Here is a 14,524-nt window from a genome sequence, read left to right as displayed (position 1 = left end):
TGCATAACACAAACATTTAGGTTTTTAGATTACTAAGATATGTGTTGTTTTTTATGTTATAATACATATATACATACATATATGTGTGTGTGTGTGTTTGCCAAATATATATACACACACACTTTTTTTTTGGGGGGGATAAACACACACACACACACACACACACACGTTATGCAAGCAACATTGAAAAGGATGATTCAACCATGGACCTTTTTGAGTAGCAGCACCGTAAAGGTCCAGAAGATGGCGCTACAACTTTTTGTGCCTCATCTTGTCTAGCCTCGTTCAGTTCGTTTTGCATCTTTTATCGTATGTGTCTTCTTTATACTTGTATTTCATAGCTTTTTTCATCTTATTTGTGAGCTCACAAGCATGGTTTTTCTGTATCCAAAGCCTTGGCTTTGGTTTTACAAATTCTATGGGATATTTCTCAACCAACTGATTTCCAGATTCTTTGGAAGTCAAGGTTACCATTGACTCGTCGCTCCTTTCTACCAGTTTATTGGGCCTTTCTTTGGGAAGGTTACTTATTTCTTTTTAACGAGCCTTAAAATTATGCCATACCTGTTAGCTCAAGAATATTTCGATGTATGCTATGTCCTAGTGTTTCAGTGTGTTTCTTTTTTTCCTTTTGTCTGTCTCTTTTGTCTTCGTTGGACTTTGCTTTTTTGTACTTTTAATTGTCTTTCGCAGCCAGACTTTGTGCTTAGGCTCTAGAATCTGTTCTGAGGGCCTTTTAATCTTGTAATGGTTTTACTTAATGTTAATATATTGACTTATTATTAAAAAAAGGAAATTTTATTACCTGTCTTTTTCTTTTTCCATTTCCAATTTCATGTCTATGCATATATACTTATATTTACAGATTTTATCTTTAATTAACTCTGAATCTGTATTTTCCCCACTATTAAAGAGCACATCCTTTCCCTGCTTAATTTTCATTTTCAAATTTTTCAATATTTTTTGTTTTATTTCACAAATTTATTGATTTCCTGTTAAATAATTAGTCAATAGTTACAACATAATACTTCAATTTTAAAATAAATCTTCTCTATATAACCATGGCATCTCAAAGATAGTTCATGATTTCCCTAATTTTTTATTTTAAAAACATATTAATTATGCAAGATTAATTAGCATAACAAAATATAATTGTTTCACAAGTTTTTTGATTACTAACATATATGTAGTTTTTTATGTTATAATACATATTATATTTTTTTGGCCATATATATATATATATATATATTATGCAAGCAACATTGACTAGGAAATGATCTTAACTTCATTTTTTTTTTTTGGGAGTTTCCAGGTTTTATACCCAAGGAAATGGGCCATCTTGTTAAACTTGAATTGTTCTCTTTGCAAGGAAACAATTTGATTGGACCCATTCCTTTCAACATATTCAACATTTCAACATTGACATACTTAGGCCTTGCTGCTAATTCTTTGTCTGGCCTTCTCCCATCGAATTTAGGAATTGGCCTTCCCAACTTGAAAAAATTATGGCTGCTTGGGAATGACTAACTGGACAAATTCCAAACAGCATATCAAATGCTTCTAAGCTCATTTTGTTAGATTTGTCGTTGAAAGAATTTTGTTTTGTATGATAAATGAGTTATGGCTATAATCAAATATTTTCTATATATCAAGGCTTTAGGGATATAAATTTTACATATATCCCATGCCGGTCACACCTTAAAGTTTGGGGTATGACAATATTTTTCTGCCAAATTTTCTTTTTAAATATATAATATATAAAATGATTATAATTATAGTGCAATGTTAGAGAAGTCAAACTTATCAATTAAACACTGTCTTCTAAACTTTGGCACTGGGTTGATGATGCAATCAACTCGAAACACGTACATCGAAGATGAAGGAACAAGAGGAGTATCTTGCCAAGAGAGACGTCAAGTGTCCATCGGCATCAACATCATCCATGGACCATCCCTTTTATTTCTCGATGAGCCCACTTCTGATGTAGACTCCACCAGCACTCACAATGTCATCGAGAATGTCCACAACATCGCTCGCGATGTCATCACCGTCATCCTCACCATCCACTAGCCTTCCTTTAGAATCCAGCTCCTTCTCGACCACCCCATCATCCTCGACTTGGCTGGAGGTTGCTGTACCTTAGAGATGACGAACAACGATCGATGATGGGCAAAGAACGAGCACACACCAGAGAGAGCACATGGGAGATTGTTGTTGCTGGCTGCAGTCGAAGATGGCGAACGGTGAGGATGATGATAGATCTGAGGTTTGGTTTGAGATGGAGAGCATGAGTTAGCAAGACAGGGGAAACGAAAAACATAAACGTGAGGTTGGTCCAAAACAAGAGGATGAGAATATTGTAATGGTGACAATTGATTTTAGAAGCTTAATAAGGCAACTTAGTGAAATAATCATTTTTTCTCTCAATGATCAATTACCACAAGAAACAGGTGTTTGGGTCATTTTGTGGAAAATCAATTTTTTCACTCAAAAATCGATCATTTATGGTAATCCAAACACGCAGTATAATGATGTTAGGTGAATTGGTTTTTCATTTCCAAATTGGAAAAGCGACTCTCCGAACATAAGAAAGGGATTTTAACAGTTTGGTCTCAAAAAAACAAATTAATGATGGTTAGGCCCTTGATATTTTTTTTTTACAAAGTAAATTATAAATATCAATTTAAGTAGTTACAAATAGAAATTTATGTTATAATCTAAGAATTACATTTGTATTTAAATATTGACTTGCAATTGAAGCTCCTAAATTTATAATAATCTGGATTGATATTCTTAACTTATTTTTCAAAAAAAATTTGTCAGGGATTTAACTATCATTAATTAGTATTTTGAGATCTAACTATCATTCTTCCCATATGAAACTGGCCAAGTTCATGACCAAAAAAACCAAAAGAAAAAGAAACTAGCCAAGTTAAGCCAAAAACTATAACACTAGCGACTATCATCTTGTTAAAGTAGAAAATTTAAGAAAAATTACATTTAAGTCTCACAAAAAAAAGATTTTATTATCAAAAGGTCCCATAAAATGCATGGATTAATGTTAAATCTCAAATTCTATATATTTACAACTTGGCAGAAGACATTTATAATTGGGTTGCCAAGTTATAAATATATAGGATCTGAGATTTGGGAGTATTTTGTACATTTTATCGAACTTCTTATAATAAAATCTCTTCTGTGGGACTTATGTATAATTTTCCCACCCCATTTCTAGGGAGAGAATTTCTGGCTTCCGATTTTGTTTACATAGTATTTGATATTTTTTTTACTTTTTTTAATCTTAACATTTCACAGCACTAGTTTTTGTTTAATAATCATTTTATTATCTCTCTTCCACAAATTTCTATAGATGGAGACCCCACTATTTTCATTTCAGAGACATTGAAAGGATGTCAAAATAGCTGTCATGGTTATTCAAGTGTATAAATACACGGATGAATTAGACCCTAGTCAAATAAGCTATCTGAACTACATTCTGAAGGACAAACATGCATGGTTTAGCATGAAATTAATTAATCCTATTAATTTTTTAGGCATTGACATTTTAGATTACTCAATATGTTAAAAGAGATATATTTGTACAGCTATAATTCAATTTTTCCCAATTATGGAGCTTAATGGCCTATTTAACAACTTGTTCTGGCAACAGTTTTTTATCCTCTAAAATAAAATAATAAAAACAATCTATTTAGTAATGTGTTTTTAAAAAGTGTTTTGAAGAATAAAAAAATAAAATATTGTTTTGGAGAATAAAAAACAGAAACATATTTTAGATGTTATGGGATTATTGTTTTGTAGAATAAGAGAGAATAAGAAAAACACTCATTTTTATTATTTTTTCTCAGAACATGTTATATGAAATAATAGTTTTCAGAATAATAAAATAAAAATAGTTTCAAACAGACCCTAAATTTCATAAAATTCCAAATGAACGTGCATGAGGGAAGACATTGTTTTTTTTTATTTCAAGAATTTTGTTTTGGTTGAAAATGACTCATCATTCAGGCCTTGCCAATGCCAACATCAGTTTCTTATAAACTTTCATGCCGATCGACACAGACATAGTAATGTGTGAAGGAATGTTAATGAAGAAATTCTGAGCTCTCTGGCAAAAATCCAAGAAATGTAAATTTAGTTTTGATGAGTTAAATCGGTTTTCATGTTCCAGTTCGAATTACTGATGTTATTGGGCTCTATGATGGTTGAAAGAAGTATACTATATATGACATGACTGAATTGAAATCGATGATGTCCTCCCCTAATATTTTTCCTGAACGATTTTAGGTTGATCCCCGTACAATGCACGGATTTTACATGAGACAATTGAGAGAAGTAATGGATTGATCAGTACTCAGAATATTTCAATCAAAATATTAATGTTCCTTTGTTAAATGAATTCATGAACATTAAGATTAGTAAAGGAAAAAAAAAAACATATCTGGAAAATGGAAATAATGTCTTTTATTTGGTATTTGTAATACATTCACAATTCTATTTATTAATTTGTCTTCATGTTTATAGTAAATGTTCAGGAAATTTAACTCTCAAATGTCTTTCCAGAAAATGGCATATAATTAAATGTAGTAGAATTTAAATGTGTGTATAGTATATTAAGTGCACATTAACATTCTCATCTACGAGATAATATTTAAAACATACATCCTACCTTTTGTAAATTCCATTTAGATTACTGTTCATTGTACAGTTTAAAAACTGTTTTTATACAGTATATAGAAATATTTAATTAATATTTTTTTAGATTTTTTTGATAATGTAACACAAAAATCCTTTCTAATGTAAGTGGGTGAGGTCTGCGTATAGTTTTATATTTTTATATTATCGTATTCTTAAAATTAATTTTTTATCATATTATATTATTATATTTTAATTTTTTTTACAGATAATAAATTGTATGTTTTATTGTTCACAAGCATCCTTCTATTAGTTATACTTCTTTTTTTTTACTTACATTATAGTTTAATATTATGACTTATTAATCAAGATTTTTCTTTTTTTAAAAAAATAATTAAAAATTTTAAAATAATTTTTTTGAATTAAAGAAAAAGAGAAATATAAGGATAAAATTTATTATTATGTTAGTTTCACATAAATGACTTTTATTTCTTTTTTTTCTAATTAATTCATCCTATATTATATTAACGCATTTAAATTTAGTGTTGGATAAAGTATATTTTAGCCCTTTAACCTTATTAATTTCATCAATAAAATTACAAATATCTTTTTGTGGCAAAAAAATACAAAAATATACTCTATTGTTATTATTCAACGATTATAATAATATTTTATGCAATCTAAAATTGGTGAATTTTGCTAAAGAAATAAAAAATGAAATAATTATAATATATTAATATGTTATGGCCTACTAAAAATAGACCATATATTAAATACATTATAAGAACGTCATATTTGATATGAAAATACAAGAAATAGTAGGAAAACAAGATCAAATAGATACTAACTTTGCATTATTCAGGAGTTAGTCAATTATAGGAAATCAAATGAATGAAAGTTTTTAATCATTTGAATGAAGGAAATTAGCCCCCTTCTGCTAGAACTAACTCTTGTTGGTTAACAGTTCTTCTCTTTAATTAAACAAATACTCTCGTATGGATATAAACAAAATAAGATCATATTATTCACACACACAAAACTGCACCATTCTATTTATAAATTATAGCAATCCATTTAAAATAAAATTTGGATTCTTTAATGAGTGACTTTAATAATAAGAGTCATTTATAGTTTTGGATTTGTTCTCATTTTTCATTTGAATCAATTGAATCAATCTAACTGGATGAGAATTGAGAAGCTCCTCCAATGAATACATTTATTTTGAACAAAATTGACTAAAATGCAATTTAGTTTTAGCTGATCTGGACTGGATGGCTGGATTGTCAAAAGAATTGTTCACAAATATTAATATAAAAAAAAGCTTATGTTCAATTTTAACTACGAAGACAATTCATTGACAATAACTATGTGTCTCTTCAGAGGAATGAGTAGATCAAGTCTGGGAAAATTACAATATCGGAGTGGTAAATATAATATGTTTGTGTGTCCTATATACATTGATCACATTAATTAATTAATTTAATTGTTTACAATACTAATTTGGTATAATTGTGTCTTAATTGATCAATGCTGTCCCAGTTTAAAATAATATGAAAGTAAATTTCATCAGTTATTCCACGTTCATTCATCCAAACATCACCCAATGTGCCAGCCTTGATATTTCCGTTGAATTGCTTTTGTGCTTCCTACCTGCTTCAAATAATCAGGCACAAAAATTTAAGAAAATGTGTTTAATTATGATTTTGAGGCCATAAATGAGGAATAAAAGTGAAGAAAATGTGGAGTCGTTGTATTTAATTATGATTTTGAACGAAAATCAAGTCAGAATTGCCATTCAAACACTCTCATTGTTGTTTCAACTCAGATCCCATTTTCAAAGTCTGACGCTTGAGTAAAAAGCAACGCGCGCAGACTACTCTCTCAGTCCCTATATAAAAGATATATTTAACTAAATACCACGTATCAATAAATTAAAATTTTGTTGTTTAATTGAAATAACATTAACTTACAATAATTTTTTAATTTTGCTCTTAGTAATGTCAATTAATATCATGGCGATGGTAAGTAAAGCACCCAATTAATATATCTTTTTTTTAAAACAAATAAAATTGCTTACTGATTTAAAAATATTATGATGCTTCGTATATTTAGGTATAAAATAAATATCTAAAAAAATATACTATATATAAAAACAGGGGAGTAATCAATACCATAATCTCGCTTCGCAAACACGAAAATTCGAGTTGACCACCATAAAATATAGTGCGGGTTCGAGTTCTATGTTCTCCACTCGTTCCATGACAAAATTCTCTTTAAAAATTACATTCACAATGTAATTAAATATTATTCCCTCCACAAATTTATAGGCATATCATGATATTAATAAAATTCATTAAATACACTTTATAATTTTATTTTTAAGATAAAAATACAAACTGTTAAAAATGTCTTTCGTGCAATACTTTATTTGTGAAATAATGTTAAAGATAGACAATCTAATGTGGAGGATAATGTTAAAAAGACATCATCAATGATATCTTATATTTTGAAATGATGAACTCTAAAAGTGTCTTATAATTTATGATTGAGGGACAATAAAATTCATCAACAGTTTAGCATAGCAAAATGACAACTAAAATTATAGTCATTTTGGCTATGTTAGGTTGTCATTTTCTGGTTAAAAAAAAAAGGTTGTCATTTGTTAATGAATATTGTGATATTTAACTGAGAACTTAAATGTAATTCTTCAAATTTTTTTAAATTTAAATTCTTAACCTTATATGTTTAAGATGCTTATTTCCAATATACTCCCTTTGGTCCTATTTATAAAGTAGAAAGAGAATTTTTTTTGTTCTATTTATAAGTCACCTTATAAAATTTTCCCATTTGACTTCCATTGGATATTGGAATAAGAAAATATATTATTAATATATATATATTTAATAAGGGTAAAATTAAAAAATTATTAAATTTATAGATCAATTTAATAAGTTTTAAGGTTTTATTTAGTTCCGATGAAACATATTGGAAGTACTTTATAAATAGAATCAGAAGAGTAATCAAAACATGAGTTTTTTTTTATACATAATAAACTTTTATTATTAATATTATTAACACTTTAAAATCTATTTACTTTTATTTGATTGGGTTAAAGTATGTTAAAAAATTTTATAATATTTATATATTTTATTTTTAATAACTATAAAAATTAAAAAATTATATCAAACCTGGACCATCTAGATTAAATCTAAATGGTTCAAAGGGAGGGGCGAATGCAAAGGGAAGCCATCTCACACTTCTGATAGGACTATATATATATATATATATATATAACACATAACATATGATTTTTAATTTTTTTTTACCATCATGTGATTTTTAGTTTAATGATATACGTGATTACTTATATATATAATAATTAAATCAACTCATTGCAAAATAAAAATGAGCATTGAATTTCTGAAAGAAAAAAATGAGTATTAGTATTTTAAAAACTAGGGTTGAATGCATTTTTATTCTTGAATTTTTTTAGGAGCGCTAGATATTTTGTATTGATAAGTGGATCAATTTTCTCTTTGAACTATTTTTTCAAGGAGAGAAAAATCTCTTCTATTAATCTGCTATTAACTTTGTCATTTTTTGCTTATATGATGGCATATTTATTGGGCTCAAGCACAGTGATAAGTAGGATTCTAAGCATGTCCTTTAGTATTAATTTATGCCTAAACTCTTTTTTCAAAAATACTAGCCACCTTTTAGTAGTGTTGAGTACCTTGAAGTTTTATTAAAATAAAATTTAATAAATATTAAATATTTTCATATTTAATAATGATAAATATTCTTCCAAAATTTGTAAATTATTTTTTAAATATTAACAGCTCAAACTAGTTTTTCACAAATGTATAGGTGACTAACTTGTAATTTTTATATGTCAATCATATTTTTAACATTTATTAAGTTTTTTTAATTTTTATGTCATTTTCTGCAATTTTTTTGGTCTACCAATGATCTTCCCCCCAAAATATTGCATAATCTAAATTTAATACCATCTATATACTACAGTGTTGGGGGTACGATCATAACTCTAACAGATCAAGAACAATATGCCAACAAATATGCTTATTTAGAAGATATTGTATGTCCTATTAACGTGTTACAAAAAAGCTACTTAACAAGAAAATAATGGAGAGATGCAGGGGAAAATCCCTTTATTAATTTAGAAATTCATTCCCTTAGTTGTTAATACAAAATTACAAAATATCAAAACATTATAATATTAAATTGGTTGTTGTAATATTTTGTTGGAAGATTGTTAGCTAATAAACAATATTATAGATAAGGACCTACAAAATTTAAGAACTTAATCGATATTAAATATATGACTGATATATAAAAAATTACAAGTTATCTATAAATTTTTAAAAAACTGGTTTGACCTGTCAATATTTAAAAAATAATTTATAAATTTTGGATAAATATTTATAAATAATAATATTTAAATTACTAATTTTACCAAAAAATATTTAAATTATTAAATATTAAAATATTTAATATTTTAAGGATATTTATTAAATTTTATTTTAACAAGACTTTAAGGTATCTAATGCTCCTAGAAAAAGATTCATGATGTTCGGCATTTCCAGAAAAAGAGTTCAAGTACAAATTAACATTAAAGAACATGATAAAAATCTTATTTGTTACTATGCATGGGCCCAATGGACATGTCATGTCAGTAGAAAATGACAAAGTTAATAGCTAATTAATAAAAAGGGTATTTTGCTCTTTAGAAATATGGTTTAGGAAAAAAAATTACCCCATTTATCAATATAGGGTGCTCAATGCTCCTCCAAAAAAAAAATCTAAGAGTAAAAGTACATCTTAATCTTACATTATATGCATGAATAAAAAGCTCAAAGAAACTTGTAATTATAATCTTTATTTTTAATACAAAACATCATTGGATGAAAACAAAAACCCCCATCATCCATAAATAATAAACTAAAACAAAAAAAAATACTTTTTTTCAGTCCTATTGATAAGATGGAGAAAAAAAAAATTTTTTGTGTTATGTATAATTTATGTCATTAAATTTTTATCCCAATTTTTTTTTACTCTTTATTAAATGTTGGTGAGAGAAAATATATTATTAAAATATATATTCGTTTCATTCAATATTATAAAATACTTTTAACTAAATTACACCTTCAATAAGTTAGTTAATTATTTTTAAAATTACACACTTTCTTTATATTTAGTCCTATTTAATAATGTATCTCCATTAAAAAACCTTATTAATTATCCCCCTAATTAAGAGTATCTTTTAGAAAAATAATATTAATTACATCTTGAAATACTTAAAATATCTTATATTTTTTAATATCTTACCTCATAAAAAATTTCTTATGGTTTTTTAATAGAATGATTATATTTAATAGAAATAAAATTAAAAGTTTATTACAATTTTGGAGATAGACAATGAGTTTTAAAATTTTTCTTAGTTTTGGTGAAAGTAAATTATATTGGAAATAACTTATATATCGGATAAGGGAAGTACCTTGCTATTAATTTTTAGGTGAATTAAATTGGGGCTTATCAGGACATGTTTTCAGGGTTAAATAGCACTAGTAGAGGTATATCTATCTACCAAAAAGTTCAACACATTGTCAGGGACTTGATCTCTAATTGTGTGAGTTACTCTTTTGAACCTATTTATAGGACAAAGAGTATTTATTTTAATTACAGGATACCTCAATAATCATTTGATATATCTTTATCTTTTTCCTCTTATTAATTACTAGAAAAGTTATTAAATGATAGAATATTTTTCAATATAAAATTTTCCTTAATTTCAATAAAAAATACTAGGAGAGTAAGGTATAATTACAACAACAACAACAAAAAATATGTACTAAACTTTTAGCACCTAAACCAACTTCCCCGTGAATTCCAAAGTAGAGGATAGATATTACTAAAAAAAAAAAAGAATAAAGAATAGAAACCCGCATTGCACCTGGTTGCCAACTGTTGCATTCCTAACTAGGCGTATTTGTAATACAAATCTTAGAAGAACACAAAGTCAAAAGGCCAGAGCATTTTCCCTGATTGGCTGAACAAGATGTCATGTCACTTGCTGGTCGTCCTTCTACTTTCATTTGATTTGATTCATGTTTTTCCATTTTAGTCTTGTACTTTCTTGTTGGTCTCAGGGTTCAAATCTGCCCCAGAAACTAATCAAAGCAGAGAAATTCAACAACCCAGTTTAGGTGCTCATTATTATAATGACATCTGAATTATTCAAATTTTAATATGGATAGTCCAGATTCAAATCATAATTATATATTATATTTTTAAAAAAAATTTATAAGAATTATAAAATAATTTTAATAATTTTTTTATTTTTAATATGGTCTAGATTTAATTTAGACGGTCCAATTTGATATTAAAATTTTTATCTGGATTGTGCAAAATACATCTGAATAGTCAATATGTATCTATTATAAAAATTTTAATATTAAATTAGACCCCTCAAATTAAATCTAGACTATATTAAAAATAAAAATTTTATTAAAATTATTTTATAATTTTTATAAATTTTTGTTTTAAAAAATATAATATATAATAACGGTTGATCTGGATAGTACAAATATCATCATAATAATGAGAACCCAAACCAAACTCAAAATTCAATGACCCATTCAAAGTCTTAGTCTGATTTTGCATGGAAATTTCCTTCTCGTGCTTCAAGCGGACCCGTCCTATAAGAATAACAGGGTATCATGCTACCACGAAAATCAAATTAGCAAAACAACGTCTTTGAGAAATTGTAAGTACTTTTGCTCTGCGTGTTTCAGCTTTGATTTTAATGCTCAGGTTTAGATCTTTGAACCTTCATTAATTATACATGCCTTTTGGCAAAGTGTAAATCATTTCTCTCATCTTCTTCTGTCCCTTCACTTCCAAAGAGAACTCTTCTTGGTTCCCTTTATCCCTAGAAGGTGACGTTTATGCTTTGAGCTTGAGCGCTATATTTATTTATTAATATGTTTTGAAGTTAATCCTATTTGCTTTTGTCATTCCTTTAGCTAACAACATGAGCAACGGTTTGATCCCAAGGACTTACATGTCACAGCTATAGAGGTAATGCAAGACAGAGGACTTAATGCAGAGGATGATTGTTATGGAGGAGTTATAGTTAACGTGGAAGAGCCAATGGATTCCATGGTCTTTTCTTCTCTGCTAAAATCATCAATGTCAAATTGGCAGGAACAGGTAGATCGTCAGGTTTTTTTAACTATAATACCTCTTTTTGGTTGAATAGATATGATTGCTTGTTAGCCGTAGATAAACAATCAAAATGGCTTTAACAGGGAAAGAAGGGAGTGTGGATCAAGTTGTTACTGCATCAAGACAATGTTTGGTATACTGAAAAGTGTTTTCTAAGGAGGAAATGAGATAGGTGCATTTCACTTTTTTCCCCCAGAAAACACTTATCTACCTATACAACAATATTGCACAATGGTCTGGGCTAATCTCAAGATGTTGGCCTGCAAATTATTTGGGTCAAGCTGAGATTTTATTCTGATCTTTTTTTGCAGGCTGGATTTAGGTACCACCATGCTGAACCGGATTACTTGATGCTTGTGCATTGGATTCCCAACACTGCTGATACTCTTCCTGCAAATGCTTCACATCGTGTGGGGATCGGTGCATTTGTCATGAATGACAATAGAGAGGTATTCCTTTCTGTGTTTCCAGTTTCCATTGGGTCAACATTTTGCCTTGCTTAACACTAGCTAACGAGATCATGTTGTGCACATGGTATAAACTTTTCTGTCAAGAAAACTGAAGGGAAAAAAATACAAAGCTTAGCTTTGAATTTTCTTTTTATTTTTTTTTTTTTTAACTTGTAGTGAGTACTTTGAGCCTGTTAACTGTATATGAACATGAATTCCTGCATGGTACTTGTTTTCTCACAAAAAAAAAAAAAGAACAAGTGAATTGTAAAGGCAGTGGCTTAATACATGTTCTTTTAAACATCTTCAGCTTTAATGTAATTGTGCACATATAATGATGAATGTGGGAAAATATTATCAGTTAGAATCCTAGACTCACTAAGCCTTTAACTTTGGGATTGGCAGCGATTCATTGGCAACTGAGGAAAAACAATACATTTGCTTTATCCAGCAGAGCAATCTGGTTTTTTTAAGTTTTCTTATATTAATTGCCTAAGGACTTGTACATAGAGAAAAAAAACTTATTTTCCACAAAGAAGATCAAATCTTTTCCCTTTCCAAGTACCTGGGTCAGCCTTCATTTTCTGATTATCCAACTTGTTTTTTGGGCAGGAAATTTCTATTTAGTGGTTTCAGAGTATATTCTTGTGATTTATTTGAAGTACCATAGTAATGAAATTGTTTTGTTTCATGTCATAGGTGCTTGTGGTTCAGGAGAGCAATGGTTGGTTCAAAGGTAAAGGTATATGGAAGTTACCTACTGGGACTGTTGAGGAGATAGGTATTTTAAAGTCCAATGTTGATGAATTATTTAATTTGTTTTTATCTTTTTCTGTACATAATTTGGATTGCACTTACAGGGTGAGGATATTTCTACTGCTGCTATTAGAGAAGTTAAAGAAGAAACAGCAGTAACCAAACGTACCTAGACAATCTATTAGCTTTTAAAATCTGTATTTTTGGACTCGTTTGAAGCCTAAGACCCCTCTGCTTTAATTCTTCTCACAGATAGAGACAGAATTTGTTGAAGTTTTAGCTTTCAGGTAGGACTAAATCGTCTATTTAATTAGTAAATTTACATGTTAATCAATAATAATCAGTTGTCAAGGCACAAAGGTTGAATTATTTTTCTCTTTTTTATCTCTCTTGCGTCAGGCAAAGCCATGAGGCTTTCTTCCAGAAATCAGATTTGTTCTTTGTTTGCATGCTACGACCACGTTCCTTCAATATTCAGACTCAAGCCTCTGAAATTGCTGCAGCTCGGGTATGCTCTGTGCCCTATTAATCTATGAAAAAATTTTCAACTCCTATTCATTTTCTTTTAAATTCATGAAAATGTTCAAAAGATTTCAACTTTTATTCACTTGTCTGATTTCATACCTATTGCAGTCTTGTTTCTAGTCAATAAAGGATGTATGCTTGTAAATTCATCAACTCTACTTGTGTTTTCATCATGAGAGATCATTGACAGACACATCTCATTTTTTCATCTGAGGATGAGAAATGTCACTCATATCCCAATATGACAAAAAAGTGACAAGTAGTTATAAATAATGATAACAAGGACATAATAGACATTGCATCTGGTAGATCATGTTAATTAGAGTCTGATGTAATTGCCCTTTTGATTCATGCAGTGGATGCCAGTCGAGGATTATGCAGCCCTACCCTTTGAGAAACAAAACTTAGGCTTCGACTCGATTACGAAAATATGCTTAGAGAAGTTGGATAGGAACTATACTGGCTTCTCTCCTCTACCCACAATTTCATCTTCTGGCGAAAAAACCTTCCTGTATTTCAACAAACACCACGCTAACCACTTGTTTGCTTCCAAAAAATCACCAAGCTTGACGTGTAATTGCTGGTGCTATGACTATGAGACCTTCGTGGATTATTAAGTTCTTGCTTGCATTATATAGCTATCTATATCTTCTTATGTTTCCTCATTCTGTTTCATTTTCTTTCTCTAACCATCTAATAATGGACTCTGTTTACTTATTGTTCTATTTTCTAATCTCTATAGATGTAATTCTTTCTCATTGTGGTGATCAAATGTGTTAGTGTGATTTCATTTTATATACTTTCAATTCTTCAATACTTATGCAAACTTTATATTATATGTGCTTTTCCTTCTCAACATCTCAATTAAATCCTTGCTCCGCTCCTAGTGGTTTAAT

General features: G+C 28.7%; 1 protein-coding gene across 1 annotated transcript; it reads left to right on the top strand.

Moving 5' to 3' along the window:
* Window positions 1-2,233: 2,233 nt before the first annotated feature.
* On the top strand, window positions 2,234-14,245 carry LOC129286420 (nudix hydrolase 7-like). Its single transcript, XM_054922381.1, has 9 exons — window positions 2,234-2,291; window positions 11,744-11,883; window positions 11,982-12,026; window positions 12,180-12,347; window positions 13,047-13,145; window positions 13,208-13,258; window positions 13,356-13,390; window positions 13,503-13,611; window positions 13,985-14,245. The coding sequence occupies exons 1-9, from the start codon at window positions 2,234-2,236 to the stop codon at window positions 14,243-14,245; spliced, it is 966 nt and encodes a 321-aa protein (XP_054778356.1).
* Window positions 14,246-14,524: the final 279 nt, after the last annotated feature.

The sequence above is a fragment of the Prosopis cineraria genome, unplaced genomic scaffold (genome assembly GCF_029017545.1).
Source record: "Prosopis cineraria cultivar Desert tree isolate PC_DT_omini unplaced genomic scaffold, ASM2901754v1 PC11, whole genome shotgun sequence".
NCBI classification, from domain to species: Eukaryota; Viridiplantae; Streptophyta; class Magnoliopsida; order Fabales; family Fabaceae; genus Prosopis; species Prosopis cineraria.
This window is presented reverse-complemented; position numbering and strand designations above follow the sequence as displayed.

What these genes read in the sequence shown, in the direction of transcription:
- LOC129286420 (XM_054922381.1), top strand. Translation starts at nt 2,234, where the DNA reads ATGGCGAACGGTGAGGATGATGATAGATCTGAGGTTTGGTTTGAGATG. An exon ending in TGTTACTGCATCAAGACAAT is followed by an intron (nt 12,027 to 12,179) that starts GTTTGGTATACT and finishes ATTTGGGTCAAG; the next exon opens with CTGAGATTTTATTCTGATCT. An exon ending in CTGAAATTGCTGCAGCTCGG is followed by an intron (nt 13,612 to 13,984) that starts GTATGCTCTGTG and finishes TGATTCATGCAG; the next exon opens with TGGATGCCAGTCGAGGATTA.